At 46.8% G+C, this 16,416-nt stretch overlaps 1 protein-coding gene and 1 long non-coding RNA gene across 2 annotated transcripts; one reads left to right on the top strand and one right to left on the bottom strand.

Annotated features, from left to right (window-relative positions):
- Positions 1 to 1,212: 1,212 nt before the first annotated feature.
- LOC120689759 lies at positions 1,213 to 3,532 on the bottom strand. The gene is made up of 2 exons (XR_005681432.1): positions 2,255 to 3,532; positions 1,213 to 1,584 (listed from the first exon to the last, which is right to left on the bottom strand). It is a non-coding gene; the product is annotated as an uncharacterized LOC120689759 (long non-coding RNA).
- Positions 3,533 to 7,290: 3,758 nt separating this feature from the next.
- Positions 7,291 to 9,293, top strand: LOC120689758 (40S ribosomal protein S19). Its single transcript, XM_039972156.1, has 4 exons — positions 7,291 to 7,481; positions 8,563 to 8,653; positions 8,746 to 8,929; positions 9,014 to 9,293. The coding sequence occupies exons 1-4, from the start codon at positions 7,392 to 7,394 to the stop codon at positions 9,084 to 9,086; spliced, it is 438 nt and encodes a 145-aa protein (XP_039828090.1). The 5' UTR covers positions 7,291 to 7,391; the 3' UTR covers positions 9,087 to 9,293.
- Positions 9,294 to 16,416: the final 7,123 nt, after the last annotated feature.

The raw sequence follows: 16,416 nt of genomic DNA, 5'->3' as shown, positions 1-16,416 counted from the left end.
ACTAGTGTCTGGGGCGCGCCGGTTGGAGGAAGGATTTTGATGGCTTAAAGTATACATTAAGTTTGGTGATTAAAATTTATTTTTGGGGTGGAAAAAATTAGAGGAGCAAATATGGTAATAAATTTAGATGACAGTAGCATAGGTTAAGTAGACAAATTGAATTTCCATATATTAGACGATTAATCGCTAGGACCAATTCATCTTGAGTACGGCAGACCACTCATTAGCACCAGTGCCTGACTGGTCAACCACCTCCAATTTCATCTAACCGTAAAGACAACATATTTGATCCCTCCCACACCACGGCGCAATCGGGTGCGAGTGCGACAAGGATGTTTCTGGAAAAGTGGTGGACGAGCGGTTTTCTGCAAAATCGGCGCGATTTTCGAATTTTCTCTTCTTCATATTAAAATATTTTCAATCATGAGGATCTATATGTTAAAAAAATTAGTGTGTCATTAGTATTCTTTGTTAAATAAACTTCCATATTATATCTGTTTAGTGCTATAAATATTTGTAATATTTTCTATAATTTTGATCAAACTTCAAATGGTTTGACTCTCCAAGAAAGTTGGAATGCTTTACAATTTGGAATGAATGGAGTAGCTCGTGAGAATGGTATAACCAGTGAAAACGGTAGCAAGGGTGGAAGGCTGCAAGCTTGACGTTTTCGATAAAAAAAAAAACTGGATTGATGAGGTTTCAGATTTCATGATATGGACTGCAACTTCCAGTGAATCAGTGTAGGCTACAAGTTCTAGAGTGTCTCAAACAAAAAGCGTGCATATTCGAGATTGATTTCAAGAAAAAAATAATGTGGTTTAGGGAGAGGAGTGATCATATCGTCTGCAATCCTGTTATATGTACTGGCCAAATGGAGTCCCATATTGTTCCAAGAAGTAAGATAAATTGGTAACTATTTTTGCAGTCATATGCCCTCTCCACATTAGTCAGGTATAATTTGCAAAGTTGCATGACAACATTATCTCATTGAGTATGCTATCTAAACTGAAAGAATTTATATCAATGTAAATTATGGTGAGTCCAGAAGTGAGGAAATAAATCAATATTTTGCAGTAATGTATTCTTAATTTCTTATAGGTAGTCCTGCGAGCCTCTATTTAAACAAAAAACTGCACGATTAGATTGTTTTTCAACTGTCATCATGTGTGTTAGCACACTTTGAAGCAGTCAACAGAGAAAACATGCATCTTTGACACAAAGACAACAAAATAAAAACAAAAATCATGCCTAATACAACTGCATAGTCCATAAGCAAATACATCATCAAACATCGATAAGGGGGCTTTGTTTCTGCCATCTGCAACAGAGAACCAAAATGCCACTGACTGTTAGCATCCTAAAAACATGTTACAATGGGTGGTCTACTTGATGTACACAGTTCATGGTCATTGCAAGGTAAACTGCGACATGCCGACATCACACTCCTCACACTCTTTAGAGCTCAGTTAGGTGCTTCCCCGGTTGCTCCTTCGGTTCTTTCCGCCACCCTTCAATCAGCTTCTTGTGCCTGGCAATAAGCTCAGACTTGGTCTTCAGTTCTTCCTCCATTGTAGTAATCTCCTGCGTAGTGCAAAACCAAACATGTGAACAAGATGAGCAGGCATGATTCTACTAAGGCATTATTATGGAAGCAATTGCATGAAAAATACATGTGTAAAGGTGAATACAAGTACTTGGAAATTTCACTGTGAAGTGGGAACACCCACCATGTTTTCTAGAAGTGAGAATTCAGCGAGGCTCTACGTTCCTTCAAATATATTATTTAATTTTGAGTTAATAGATGTCCTGTTCTTTTTTTTTTGAAAGGAATAGATATCCTATTCAGCACATAAGTTATATCAGAATACAACAATATTATTGCATCATAAAATTCAGTTTAAGATTTTCCTGGGTTACATACATATCTGACAAAAAGAAAGGAGACGACGCCAACATAGGATCAAAGAGTCTTGTAATACTAATAAGGCTCACGCCAAGTGTCACAAACTGACTGTAGCAAGTAGAAATAGGTGATTTTTAAGTTAGCTATTCCTAAGGATAGACCAACTTCGAATGACTGGTTTTGAGCTGATAAAACCATGTAAAATCTGAATACTACTTCCGATGACAGTTTCCGATCAGACTTCAGTTCTCCAATCACCATGCCCAAACCTCATTCCCTTGCCAATAACCCATAGGATATACACATCTTTACTCCACTCTCAGTTAGATGAGGATGAAGTGAACGTACCTTCCGAAGCATCTCTTCTGCTGTTGGTCCTCACGCTGCAGGCTGATGAAGTAAGACCGGAGCTTCTTGGCAACCTCCATGAAGTCCCTGGCGTGATTCTCAACATCAACTGTTCACGACGGTACACGCAGCAACATTCAGAATCTCCAGTTAGGTAGTGTCGAATGAGAAGATACAATTTAACTCTTTAATAAGTTGATAACCATTCTACAGTATTCAGGCTAAGAGTCCACAGAATGCATTTATCTTGGTACTCCTGATTGCAATGTGTTCTATACAGTTGATAGAAACTTATAATTTCCTCGGCAATGAAAGCGATCAATCACAAAACAATTGCTGGAGGGGCAAGAAAGATGCAGCCTTTATCTGTAAAAAATAGCAAGAGCCGTTTATCCATCTCGTAGGCAAAACAACGAACACCTGGCGCGCGACGGCGCCATGGACCGATTAAACACCAGGATAATTGGCCAGCGACGAAACCGCGAGGATCGCGCCGCTGCAGAGCGCGAGGGCGTGGGCGCGGCGGCGAAGAGCGCTGTGGGGACGAGGACGCGCGGCTGCGAGGCGGCGGATCTTGGCCTGCTAGGCGCTGCTCTCTGTGTAGTTGCCGGCGGACTCGTTACAGAGCTGCCACGGTAGCGGCTGCGCGGTGGCGAGCTATGGCGCGTGGGGGACAGGCGGTGCCGGCGCGGACGTAGGCGTGCGCGGCGGCGACCGGGGACGTTCGGCGCTGTGGTGGCGGCGGTTAGGGACGGGGACGGTCGGCGCCGGCGCGGCCGGGGCTGGGGCCCCGCGGTGCCTGGGAAAGAGAGCGCGCGGTATTTGCGGGACAAGGGAGAAGAGGCAGGCGACCGTCGGGGAGCGGCGGCGCGGAGCGCAGTGTCGATGACCTCGCCGATCCCAGCCTTCCGCGGCAGCGAATCCCGCAGCTGCTCGCCCGTGAGGCAGAAAGTGTGAGTCACCGTGTAGGACGTCGTCAGCACGGACCACCCCGCCGACGCGGTCGTCGACGGACTCGAGGACACGGCGGCGGGCGTCCACCTTGCTGGTGCCTAGGCGACTCCGCGGTGCGCGGCCTCCTCCCGCCAGATGGCGAGGCGGCCGCTGGCTAAGCACTCCGTTGCCAGGAACTGGAGCGACGGGGTGAGGTACGCAGGGAAGAGCAGCAAGTGCACGAAGCGGAGTGAGGTGAGAGCGGCGGCGGCGGCGGCAGCGCAGGCGAGAGAGAGGGAGAGAGCGACAGAGAGAGGAATGAGGGGAAGAGGGGGAGGGGGTCAGCCGCGCCGTGCACGGAGGGTGCGGCGGGGGGATTTCCGCAAAAAATACAGCCGGCGGTGTTCTGCAAAAATGCCATCAATTCCGAATTTTCTCTTCTTCGTGTTTAAATATTTTCAGTATCAGGGGTTTTTATGCAAACAATTCGAACGCATTTACTGTAGCTAGAGGCTTCCGTGGACTGCGGGTTGATTTCGGAAAAGTGAAAAGGCTTTTTTGTAAATTTTGATGAGCCTGCATGCCTGCCTCTGGACGGTCGGATCGGCGCGATCGGACGGCCGGGCAAGGAGGCGACGTAGCAGCGCTCCTGGTGCGCGAATTCCCGCAGGAATAGTTGGTCGTCATGAGATCTGTATATATACACTCCAGAATGTAAGTTCTGTTATATTTGTGTCTATCATATCGACGCTTTTTGGATGGTAAAAAATGCACGGATCGGGTCTTAGAGCAATTCCAGCAGACCCTCTAAACAACCCCCTATCTCAAGTTTAGCGGGCTAAGTAAAAAAATGCACTCCAGCAGATCTTTTACTTCATCCTCTATTTTGGGGAGGTCTCCAAAATCCCTCCTCCACCATCCATTTCTATGGGGTCTCTAAGGAGCTCTCTATTATATATTGGCATTGAGGGTTATTGCTGGGTTAAAACAAATTTAGAAGCCTCTAAAAAATAGAGGCAGACCTTATTTAACATTTAGAGGGTTTGGTTAAGGGGTTACTACTGAAATTGCTCGGTCAGGTCAAACAAACCTGCTACTTTTTTTTCTTTGACCTGTACCTGGCCCAGCCCGACCATTGGGCTGGATAGACATGTGGTTCGGTTAGGTTTGGTTAGGTCTGAGTCAAATCTGATTTTTTTATGTATAAAGTTCGGGTCAGGTCCGGTTGGGTCAAGTTTTGAATTAAAAAAATTAGTCTGAGCCTAATCCACGCATTAATCAAGTTGGGTATTCATCAGGTCGAATAACCTATGATCAGGTATGCATCTCATCCACTCTCTTCGAGTGCTAGGACGGGCATCCTTGCATTTTGGCATTCTCTCATATTACAGCGGTAGCAAGCTGGTTTGGTTTGGTGAGAGTTCGATCCTCGAGGCGGCACAGGTGATTGTATTTTCTTATATGTATTTTAGAAATTCAGAGCATATTTGGTTGTTATCCAATTTTATCACATTTTTAACTACGGCACTGCTAGCGCCGGAATGTTCGACTAAAATTTTTCATCGGACGTCCATCTCAACATTGATAAATAACAATTGAAATATCGGCGTCGTCTCCCCGGGGGGCGACACGGGCCCGGCCTCCCACCGCCGCCAGCCCCCTCCCCACCTCTTCTCCACCACGCCGCCGCCCGAGCAGGGCACCGGAAGCCCCGTGCCTGCTAGGAAAGCGGCGGCGGGGCTTCTCCCGTCAGCCAGGGTGCTCCTGCCCCCTGGTCTTCGCCGGGCCGACGCTGGGCTTTGCGACGGCGGTCCGGGCTGCAGATCCGGCGACTTGCAGTCCGGATCCGGCGCTCCCGGGGCCGCGTTGAACGCGGGTGTGGCGCAACGGGGCTGGCCGCCGCCGCCGTTTGTGCATGTGCGGAACGGCCGGTGGTGCCTCCTTCGCCGGAGCTTCGCGCCGCGCGGGGATGACGCTCGGCCTCCGGGCGGCGCTGCAGCTTGCAGCTCGCTGCGTCCTCCACGCTGCTGCTTGGTCGATGGCGTGGGGCCCTCCTTCCTCCTCCCGCAGATCTGGGTGGGGGCTCCCCTCCATGCCGCCACCCCCCGCCTTCCCCCCACCACTCTCGGTTCTTGGGCGGGGGGGAGGGGTGGATCTGGTGCTACGGTGGCTGCTTAGCCCGGGTCTCCTGCTCGATGCGGCCTACTCGTCGGCTCGCCGTCTGCAGGGGACGACCGTGGCAATTGCAGCGCCGGGGGACTCCCATGCTGGCGGCTGTGCTGGGTTCAAGGAGCTCAAGGCGAAAGCCGTGCCCGACATGCTGTCGGTGCTTTCGACGGCGGCGTCTGAGGACGTCGCTCACCTCCTTGGAGGCGTCGACTTAGCTCTCTTCACCTTGCAGGTTTCGTCGCGGAGGGGCCCCGTTGATGGTTCTGGTGCAAGGCTGATTCAAGCTGTGGATCTTTTTCGTTTGCTGTCCTCCGTTTGGCGCCTCTGCTCCGTCGGCGCTCTCCTTGCTAGTGTGGCCATCAAATATTATGCCTGGTGTTTTCACTCTTCCATCATTCCCCTGCGAGGTTTCCTCCCCTTGCACGGCGTTGGATGATGGGGTGTGAGAGCTCGGATGCGCTTTCAGGTGGCTCCATCAGCATCGAAGGGGAGATCGTCGTTTTCGGTGAGCCTTGGTTTGCGCCCCTCCCGCCGCCTTAGTCCCCACTTCGTTGGCCTGACCCTCTATGGAGGGTGACAGCGGAGCGGCGTAGCTACGAGGGGTGGTGTGGAGGTGCAATGGCTGAGGTGTCTTCGGCAAGTATGTTGTTCAGTGGTGGCTCCCATCGTTGATCGGTGGCCGTTTTCTTGTTGGTGGTCTGCTAAGAGTGTCTTTGCCCTGTTATCTTCCATAATCCTTGGTTGCTTCGCCTCACCAAATGCTAGGTTACGAGACCATGATCCCCTCTCTTGGATCTCCTCGTTTTCCTCTCTTCGCCCCTCCCCCTTTGAGGATTCCTCCCCTTAAATGACGTTGGAGGCTCGTTGATTGGATCCTGGATATGCTCCATAGGTGATGCAATCACAACCGTCGTCTGTCGGACTCGACTCTAGGCTTTACGATCGCTTGTGGAATGGAGATTGATGGTGTACGGATATTCGGATGTGGCTTTGTTCAGTAGGGAGTGGCTTGCCTCTGTTAGATGGACACATGTTGACCTTGTACCCCTCTCCTCTATTTTATCTTTTCCATTTTTCCCATCTCATTCTCCTTATTTTGTACAACCCCTGGTATGCCGGGGCGTACCTGTTTGGTGGCGCTTTGCCTCTTCGATTAATATAGTAGGTGGGGATTTCTCCCTCGAAATTATTCGAAAAAAAACAATTGAAATATCATAAATCAATGTTTGCAATATCAAAAAAATATATACAAATATTCTGATATCCGATGGAAATTTCTACGGCAATATTAACATCAACACTGTTCGGCTAGACTACAAGCCGACTGGGCTGCAGCTGGTGGGCTGCTGATGGCTGCCTGCTGCTGTAGCTGCAGCCCAGGCGAACGGTGCAATCATGTTTCAAGCAATATCACTGTCTAACATAAAAAAATAATAATTACAATATCAGTGGTTGATTCTTGCAAGTTGCAACAACCTAGGTTGGAGGGTCCGATTTTTTCTACGTGTCGGACGTCCTAGTCTAGCACTACCGCTTTAACGAAGGAGGCTCCCTGGTCTTGCCACCACTTTTGTGGCAAGGAAATGACCAACTAACTTTAGGAAAAATTAGGCGAGAAAATTGGCTATACGACAAGACGACAAGTGGGTCAGGACGCCATTTTTTGAAGTTAAAGAAACTAAAATATGGCAAAATCCGGTATTTTAAATCAGGAAGACAAAATCGGCCTATCCCAACAATTTAGAGGTTCAATGGGCCCTTTCCTTGTTCATACGTTCTCGGCCCAACTAGGGCACGCACACCGTGCTCAGCCGGCCCATACCATTCCCCAACCCTAAACCCACCTGCTCACGCCGTCGTGACCGTCCGATCCCCATCTGACGCCCCAAACCCGAACCCATCTCCTATATATTCGCACTCCGCCACCCACGCCGCCCCCGACAAAACCCTAGCCCCGAGCAGCCGCATTGGCCAGCACTTCACGTCCCCTGCCTCCCTCTCGTCACCTGGCGGCGGCGGCGGCGGCAGCGGCAGGATGGCGGCTTCGACGGCGAGGACGGTGAAGGATGTCAACCCGCACGAGTTCGTCAAGGCCTACTCCGCCCACCTCAAGCGCTCCGGCAAGGTAACGCCCCGCCTGACTTGCCTTTCCCTTCCGATCCGACGACGCTGCAGTCCGTAGAATCGTCGCGCCCTTCGTCGGCGGTCGAGGCCACATCTTGTCCCATGCTGCACCTAGCTCCGGATCCCGCCGTCGCAGCACGGGTTCGGCCGCGCACGGCGACAGTTCTCCCCTGACAGCGCCGCTGGCGGCCGTCACCCGGCTCCTACCCTCTGATTTTGGGAAAAAAGCGTTCTTCTCAGATTTGCTTGATTAGATGTAGGGATAACTTGTTTGGGATTGGTAGGGTTTGGCGTCAGAATTGAACCGAATCATTAGTTGTACTACTGGACGGGTAGCACTAGTATCTTCAGTTGCCTACTTCAGTGAGTTGTGTATCTTTTCGAATTAAGTACACACACAAGTTGGTCTGTGTCATAATATCTATTATTACTCTGTGGAAATGATGCTCTTTCGACCAACGAGGAAGTTAAATGGTATTTGTTGCTGTGGTTACTTGAGCCTATGAAGATTGTAAAAGTTAGTCTTGAGAGAACATTTTGATTCTATGTGCCTGATTGTAAAGGGGATCAAATGATACATATAGGTGGGATGTAGGCAAGTTTTAAGAGTTCCAAAAGTTCTCAAGTTTTAAGAGTTCCAAAAGTTCTCTGAGCTCGTCAGGCATGACACAACGCATGAGGTGTGATCTATTATATTTCTATTCATATTGGATAGTCTTGAGTGAACCTTGACACTGTTCAAAAGGTTGTTTTCGGAATCCATATCATTTGGATTCAGACAATTGATTGGCTATAAATATTTCAACAAGCTCCCTTCGAAATATACTTTGAAGTCATAGTTCATTCTGTTGGTGTGTAATAAACATTCTTTGTGTGAATGATGTTGGGCTCATTTTAATCAAGGGTAACTACATCCAAGATTTCTTTATGTTTGGTTGCCTTTTAATTTGAAATTGTAGTTAGTTTGTCGCTATAGGAAATGAAGATTTTGTTTTCCTCTCTTTTACGTTAGTTTCCTTCCATGGATAATGACTAAATCCCTGTGTTGCTATGTGTAATAACTTTTCTTTACCTTCTGTTAGATGGAGCTCCCTGAGTGGGTTGACATTGTGAAGACTGCGAGGTTCAAGGAGCTTCCTCCTTATGACCCTGACTGGTACTACACCAGGGCTGGTGAGGAATCTTGTTCTTCTCCAATATCATTTATATTAACTTAAATATTCAGATTTTGCGCATCAATTTGATTTCCAATTTTGTCCCTGCAGCCTCAATTGCAAGGAAGATCTACCTCAGGCAAGGCATTGGTGTAGGTGGATTCCAGAAGATCTATGGTGGCCGCCAGAGGAATGGCTCCCGCCCACCACACTTCTGCAAGAGCAGTGGTGCCATTTCACGTAACATCCTGCAGCAGTTGCAGAAGATGGGCATCATTGATGTTGATCCCAAGGGGTAATCCAATTGTCATGTGCCTTTGTCTTGCTTGACAACTCTTTGTGGTTGTGAGAAGTTTGCTTATTGTTTGTTTTGGTGCAGTGGGCGGCTCATCACCTCCCAGGGAAGGCGTGATCTTGACCAAGTGGCTGGAAGAGTTGCTGTTGACGCTTAAGCATCTCTGTTTTCTGTTTTGTCCGTGTTCGATGGTATGGCTACACTTTATTTGCAGTTTTGAACTAGGACTTGTCCTGCCTTGGTTCAGAGAATTTAAGATTTGATGCATCTAGTTATGGAACTGCACTATGTTTTCCTCAAGTACCTAATGCACTATTGGAATTCATTCTGGAATGAAAGTAAGGAATTGTGCTTGTGATGTGCACCCATGTCGTGCCATGTCGATTAGATGAATACGTTGTCCCGTGTTACAAACTTTTTTCGCTACTGGCCGTTTTACCAAAGTTTGCTCGTGGTTTTTTGGTTATGGTGCAATAGGTTTATGTTTGCAGCTGTCGTTTCGATGGTTTCTTGTCATGAACCTAAGTGCCGAAGAAAGATCATATTTAGCTGTCCCCTTTCCCTAATAAACTGTCACTGTTGGGAAAGAAATCCTCTCCTGTTTTCAATTTTCAATACATAATATTTGGGTTCCCTAACTCCCTCCCAATAATTATTGGGTTCTTTTACTATTTGCAACCTAACTCCCTCAAACAAAGGAAGAGTTTATTGTATTGTGATAAGATTATTGATATATTGCAAAAGTATTGTACCTATAGTATGCGTCTGTGTTGCAATATGAGTTGAATCGTTGATGGTGTCCGTTTGTTTCGCGTGTGTTCTGCTGAGATGATTGAAACCACCAGGGTTCAATTAGGATTGGCTGGCACCTGGTCTTCATCCCCGAAACGGCGACTAACAATTCCTTAGTCGAGCTGTTGAAAGATGGCATAATTTGGGCCGTTTGGGATGGTTCCTCAGTAATCTGGTTGCCAAGGCCAAGATGATCTACGAGAAGGCTGATTAAAAGTGCCCAACTCTTTCGTCCCTGCTTGGCAGTATGATTGGAAGTTTGTGGCACAAAACTTGGCATCTAGTATGAGACGCATGCAAGATTTTGACTTTTTACGATGAAGTTAAAGATGGTTAGACTTACGTGTCAATCTAAAATAACATACAGTTGCTCAAATACTCTAATGTGCCCACAGCTCAAGCTCCAAGAAATATTACCATTTTTTTACTGGAGGTAAGAAAATACACTCTAGGTTCCACTCGAAGTGTACTTCCAGGACACCATGGTGAGCTAAAATTAGCCACACGAAGTGTACTTCCAGGACACCATGGTGAGCTAAAATTAGCCATGAAAGTGAACATATATCTGATATGTGATTGTGAGGACTGAACCGAAGCCAAAATCAGTAGAAAAGTAGAAAATCATCGCAGGCCTTAGAAATGGGGAAAGAGGGAGTAACATTTAGGAGGCGGTGGATTAACCTCATCTGTTTAATTCTCATGATCTCTGCGCACTAAACAAAAACACATTTAAAAAGTCCACCGGTAATTTCCAATTTGCAACCACCAGTGCCCTCCTGATGTAAACCCACGGAAGGATATGTAAAGCAAAACCCATCGGCAAAAAGTGCTTTTTGATTGATTCTTGTTGCAGTGTGTTCTTAGTGATTTAATCTAGCTCCTGTAAAATTTTGGTGATTTTTAGTGCCCGGGAAGGTCTTGATTTCGAATTTTAAACTTCTACCGTTGATACACTCACCCGGGCCCACTCGTCAGGCGCCCTTCCTCCTCTACCGCCCACCCTCGCTCCCTGGTTGGGCAGCAGGGGCGGCGGCGCCCCACCACCGGCCGTTGGCTGGGCCAGCGTGGCCGGGCCGCCGCGGCGCCGAGCCCCCTGCTCGCCTCCCTCCTCGCCTTTATAAGCCGGAGCCCCCTTGTTCCCCAAACCCTAGCCCCCTCCCTCCCTTGCCGCCGCCACCCCGAGCTTTGCTCGCCGATGGCCGCCGCGATTTCTCCTCCTCCTGTGAGACTCCCTCCAATTCCTCGCATGGGGAGATACCTCTCATCCTCCTCCTCCGATTCCGGCCATAAATCGGCCCTTTTCTCCGCCGTGCTGGGCCCTCGCCGGAGCTCTCCACCCGCCGCCGCCGGACCACGTCGCGCCGTCTCCTCACCGCCTTTCCTCGCTGGCCGCCGCCTGAGCTTCACCCTGTAGGATCAAGAACACCGACTAGAGGAAGGGTGAATAGACGGTTTAAAACTAAAACCACAAACACTAGATAAATTTAATTAGTAAAATAAGAGAGCCCTATGTCTTACTACTACTACTACCTCTAGTTTGGGTTTGCAACCTATGATGACAAGATGAAATTCAAGCTCTAGGAAAGTAACTTGCTCAAAGTAAATGCACTAAACAAGATAAGCAAGAGAGATAACCGAGCTTGACACAAGAATTTATCTCGTGGTGTCGATGACTTGCCGGTCACCCCTAATCCACGTTGAGGTGGATTCCAAGAATCAACTGCTCCTCTATCAAAAACTCTCTTGATCTTGAGCCGGCTTGAATCAAAGAACCGCTCCACACCTCGATTCCACTAGAGTTGCTCTTCACCACTCCGGTAAGGTGAGCACAAGACATCTCACAACCGAAATCGGGGCTCCTCAACAATCTTCTTGGAGGTGCTCCACGAAATCCACTTCTCCAAGCCGTCTAGGGAGCGGCAACTCCCAAGAGTAACAAGTCGATGACGCTTGCTTGAAGTTTCCCTAATACCACAAAGTTGAAACTCTTGATGCAATGCACTAGGATACTCTCACACTCTCAAGAATGCAATCTCTATGCAAGAATGTGTGAGAGAGGGATGACTCAGCTCTAAGATGTCAAGTATGCAGTCCAAATGGCCAAGAGAACCTCCCAAAGGCCGGGCATTGAGTATATATAGAGATCCCCTCAAAAACCAGCCGTTACACTCTTTTCTGCGTAATCGCAGACCGTACGCGGTTCAAAAACCGGACTGTCCGCCCTTATAAACCAGTGAGTCAGAGTGCAATGATTGTGTGTCAAAACTAGCCGCTGGAGCCCTGGTGGACCGTCCGCGCCATAGGGGCGGACCGTCCGCGGTTATAAGTTCTAGACCACCAAAGACGAAAAACGTCTCTGGTCACTTTTCAGAATGACCGGCGGACCGTCCGCGCCCCAGGGGCGGACCATCCGCCATTCTACCTTAAAACCCACCTGGTCATTTTGTTAAGCGACTGGCGGACCGTCCGTGCCCAGGGCGGACCGTTCGCCGTTCAACCCATCGGCGCAACCAGAGATGCAAAGTCTCTGGACAAAACGGAGTTAGAAGGGTGGACCGTCCGCCCGTCATTTATCTTGTCCACCAGAGACAAAACATGTCTCTGGTCATTTTCAAAATGTATGGCGGACCGTCCGCGGACTGTCCGCACTTAGGCAGTCAGCACTCAAACTTGTTCCCGTTTTCAAACTTTTCAAAACGTCGTTAGCCCTCATGCATGCATCTAGACATTTTGAGCAAAATGGCACCAAAGACCCGTCAAGCACGAGTACACGACCCCTCTTGATAGTACGGCTATCTATCCAACAAATCCGGTCATTTTTCATCCACTAAACGCTTTATGACCGGTAAAATGCAAAAGCCCTAATTGATACCTTTGCCTCGAGCCCGAGCTTTGCACATCATCTCCAAAACGTCATACGATCACAATCAAATCCCTTTCATCCGTGGATCAACCTATGCTCATTATCTCAAATGAAATTATTAATTCACAAAACATTGTCATTAATTACCAAAACTCGAATTAGGGGCCTAGATGCTTTCACACCCACACCTAGAACATCCTGTGCGCTTGGTGTTCCGCCCTCCGCCGCCTCGCTTCATGCCGTCGCCGGCCGGGCCGGCACCCGCACGACGCGCGCGCCTTGGCCTGGTCAAGGCAAGCCAGTGGCCTTGACCTGGGATGGGGGAGCTACCTGGCCTCCTGGGCCCACCTGTCGAGTAGCCAGGGTGGCTGCTGTGTGTGGATCTAGCCTTTTTGAGGAAGTTGTGTTGTGCTGAGATCTTGTAAAATGTGTATAAATTGGTATATACCTCCAAAAATTGTGAAACTTGATTTGTTAGATTAGTCTTGCTTAGATCTACTCTGGAAAAATGTTTTTTTTTGTATGTTATCTTGCTGTAGATTTATTTTTGATTTAATGTTGTAAAAGTGATTAAAATGCTTAGTTAAATATCTACTACTCTAAAAATATTAAACTAAATTATTTTATAATCCTTGTGAAATTAAATTTTCAATAGTGTCACTTTTTTCATGCACCTTTATAGTTTAATAGAGTTTTAGTGTGTTTTCTTGCTTGCTGTCTGAAAGCTTGTTTAGTGTATAACTCTTTGCAAAAAATGATAAAATGGTGAAACCTATTTTTTTAGCTCTGTATTCATACCTAGTATCTTTATTAAATTTCTTGGATTTGTTCAGTTCAACTTTCATGCCTTTTCTGAATTAACTTGTATAGGACAGATGAAACTTGTAATATTCATAAGTAATTCTAGAAAAATGTTTTTTGCTGCAAATCCAACTCTATTGAGTTCCTTATGATGTCCTCTATGTACTAAATTTATTTCATTATTTGTTCTTGCTATTTAGAATTCTTTTGTTAATACTTGCCATAGTCTTCTTGCTTACTTGAGCATGAGTGTGCTTGATCGTTGAGTTGTGTTCATATTGTGCATCATCGCATGTCATATCGTTCATTCTTCATACCATATCATTGATGAACCAATCATGGCATCATTCTAATGCATGCATCTCATTCATACATTATAGTGACCCAACCGTCAGAGAATAAGCCCGGCGAGCCCACCGAGTCCGTTGAGCCCGAGCCCGGTGTCGAGTTTGTGGTTGAGTCCGAAGCTAACCAAGGCAAACAGCTATGCATGATTCCTTGTGCCTATTTAAATTGATGCAATTTAGATATCTCACTTGGGTATTATTGGGTTATCTATATTATGTTATTTATTGCATTCTTGTATCTACTTTATGCATTTACCTTCCTTGCCTTGTTATATCCATGTCCTTGCCACTTGTAGCTAGTAACTAATTAATTGATTAGATGCTTAGCCATGCTTAGAATGGGTCTATGACTTGTAAGGAAAACTCTTGGAATAGGATCACACTACACTCACTTGGTTACCTTTGATCGCACATGTTCGAATTAGGTTATGTTGGGAAGGTCGATTATGTTGAAAAGTTGGTTTCGTGATTTGGGCGGAATGTTAGAGCCTAGAGAAAGGAGTCTCGGAGACATAGTCCGCTTGAATCGATTAAGGACCGTCCGTGGATGACCTCGGTTTTGAGCAATTTTTATCGTGCTACCACATATCCAAAATAATGGTATGAATGAGCCAATTACCTCCTTTGGCTTGGTGATTGAGGCCCGGTACTAGATGCGTGGCCAAAGGGTTATGTAGAGAGGCTTGAGGGTGTCCCCGGTGGACCTAGGTGACTCTCCGCGCAAGCTAGGCGTACCCTCAATGGTTAAGCCTTGTTGGGAACGGTTGACGTGAGTACCCCTTATCCAACGTGATCGGTTGGGTGAGCCGCATGGTCCTTATGTCGTGTGGGTAAAGTAGTACACCCTTGCAAGGTTTAAATCAATTCGAATTGCTGCGCTCTCGGATATGAGATCGCTCTTTGTCCGATGAATTCTTCGTAGAAAGTTTCGTTTATGTTGGAAAATATTGATGGCACTTTTATGATGAATTATTTTATTCTTGTCGTAATCAACTAAAACTTGTGGTGGGTTGGGCAAAATTAATTATTTTTGCTAGAGAGCTAAATATTAGTTAGAGAGCTCATGCTTGCGCAATAATAACTTAACCTTAAAGCCTCTTTGAGCCTCTTGCATGATCCTTGATTATCTAATTGCGTAAGACTTGCGAGTACCTTTTTGTACTCATGTTGCTTTCTAAACTAAGTTGCAGGTGAGCCGGAGGTTGTTTTTGGCCACTTCTACCCCGCCGATCCTAGTGTGGGGGAGGAATAGGTCCTTGTGGTTGTGATGACGCCCTTGAGCAAGACGCTATTACTTTTGTTGCAATTATCGTTTCCGCTGCGAGATGGGTTCTTGGGAGATCATGACAAACACTAAACTTTATTATTCATGTCTCTTTCATTTGAACCAAACTTGAATTATGTTGTTGAACCTTTTATTTTCAGATTTGGACCGTACTATGTCGAACTTGTAATAATCTAATTATTGTACTGCTTTATGTTTAAAAATTGCTCTCTATGTTCTTTGGTAATGTGCCTTTCGTAACCGGTATGCGCGCTCGATCTTGGGCATGTGGCAAGCACGTATCGGGACTACCAGATTTAATATTATTTTAGACGAATGACGTGTCGGTTGTTCGTGTCTTTAGATGTGGGTTAACACGTGGCATGCTCTCGGGCGATCATGTGTTAGCTCTAATCTTTATGATAATGACCGGCAATTTTGCCTAAAATGGTGTTAAATTAGGCGATTCTTTAATCTACACCATCCCACACATCAGCTAGTTTTTATCCCATTTACTGTCTTTTTTAATTGAGGTTTCCCTTTTACTGTCTTTTTATATTAGAGAGAGATAGAGAAGAAGAGATTTGGGTACCCCTACCGTGTTCAGGATCGAGACGCCGGCCGGCGTTACGCTTGCGCCACCCCTGCTGCCGACACCACCACCACGGACCTTGACCCAAGCGACATGCATGTCCGGCCCACGTGGCGGCCTGCCCCGACACGTGGCCGTCGCCCACCTATTTAACGAACCAGCCTGCGGTGGCAGGCAGGGTTAAAATATCCGACCGGTTAGTGGTAACAGCCGGCCTCCGGTTCCGGTTTACTGGATCGGTTTGATCGGTTACCGGTAGAAACCGATCAAATTCAAATTTGAATTCAAATGGCGCAGTTCAACCGGTTCGTACCGGTATATCGGCCGGTTAAACCGGTTTACCGGTCGGTTTGACTGGTAACTGGTCAAATTCAATTTTTTTTCTTTTTTGGTTTAAATTCAAATGCCCGCAAAGTATACTAAATAAATATTTGTATAATATATTTTAGTCTAAATGAACCCTCCAACCCTCTTTTGTACTACTTTTACATTGTATTTGTATACTTTTGTATGCATATTTTTTTATTTAACTTCAAATCTCTGCAAACTATACTAAATGAACGAATTTTGAAGAAAATTTGACACCATTAGATTCGTCGCACCTTGAAGTATTTTTAGGAATTGTTTTAGGAATTTTTCATTTTTTTGAATTCAAATTTAAATTTTGAATTTGGACCGGTTTCATACCGGACCAAACTGGAACCGGTCCGGACCGGAAACCCGTCAAACCGGACCGGTTACCGACGGTTTGGTGAATCCTGGTGGCAGGTGCGGTGTGGCTGCTGGAACCCTCGGCAGGCCGCCAGCGCTGGGCGCTCCCGGCCCACC

Source organism: Panicum virgatum, chromosome 9N, assembly GCF_016808335.1.
Source record: "Panicum virgatum strain AP13 chromosome 9N, P.virgatum_v5, whole genome shotgun sequence".
Taxonomy (NCBI): domain Eukaryota; kingdom Viridiplantae; phylum Streptophyta; class Magnoliopsida; order Poales; family Poaceae; genus Panicum; species Panicum virgatum.
Note: the sequence above shows the minus strand (reverse complement) of the source record. Positions and strands in the feature narration are given on the sequence as shown.

What these genes read in the sequence shown, in the direction of transcription:
- LOC120689758 (XM_039972156.1), top strand. Translation starts at nt 7,392, where the DNA reads ATGGCGGCTTCGACGGCGAGGACGGTGAAGGATGTCAACCCGCACGAG. An exon ending in CTGGTACTACACCAGGGCTG is followed by an intron (nt 8,654 to 8,745) that starts GTGAGGAATCTT and finishes TTGTCCCTGCAG; the next exon opens with CCTCAATTGCAAGGAAGATC. An exon ending in ATTGATGTTGATCCCAAGGG is followed by an intron (nt 8,930 to 9,013) that starts GTAATCCAATTG and finishes GTTTTGGTGCAG; the next exon opens with TGGGCGGCTCATCACCTCCC.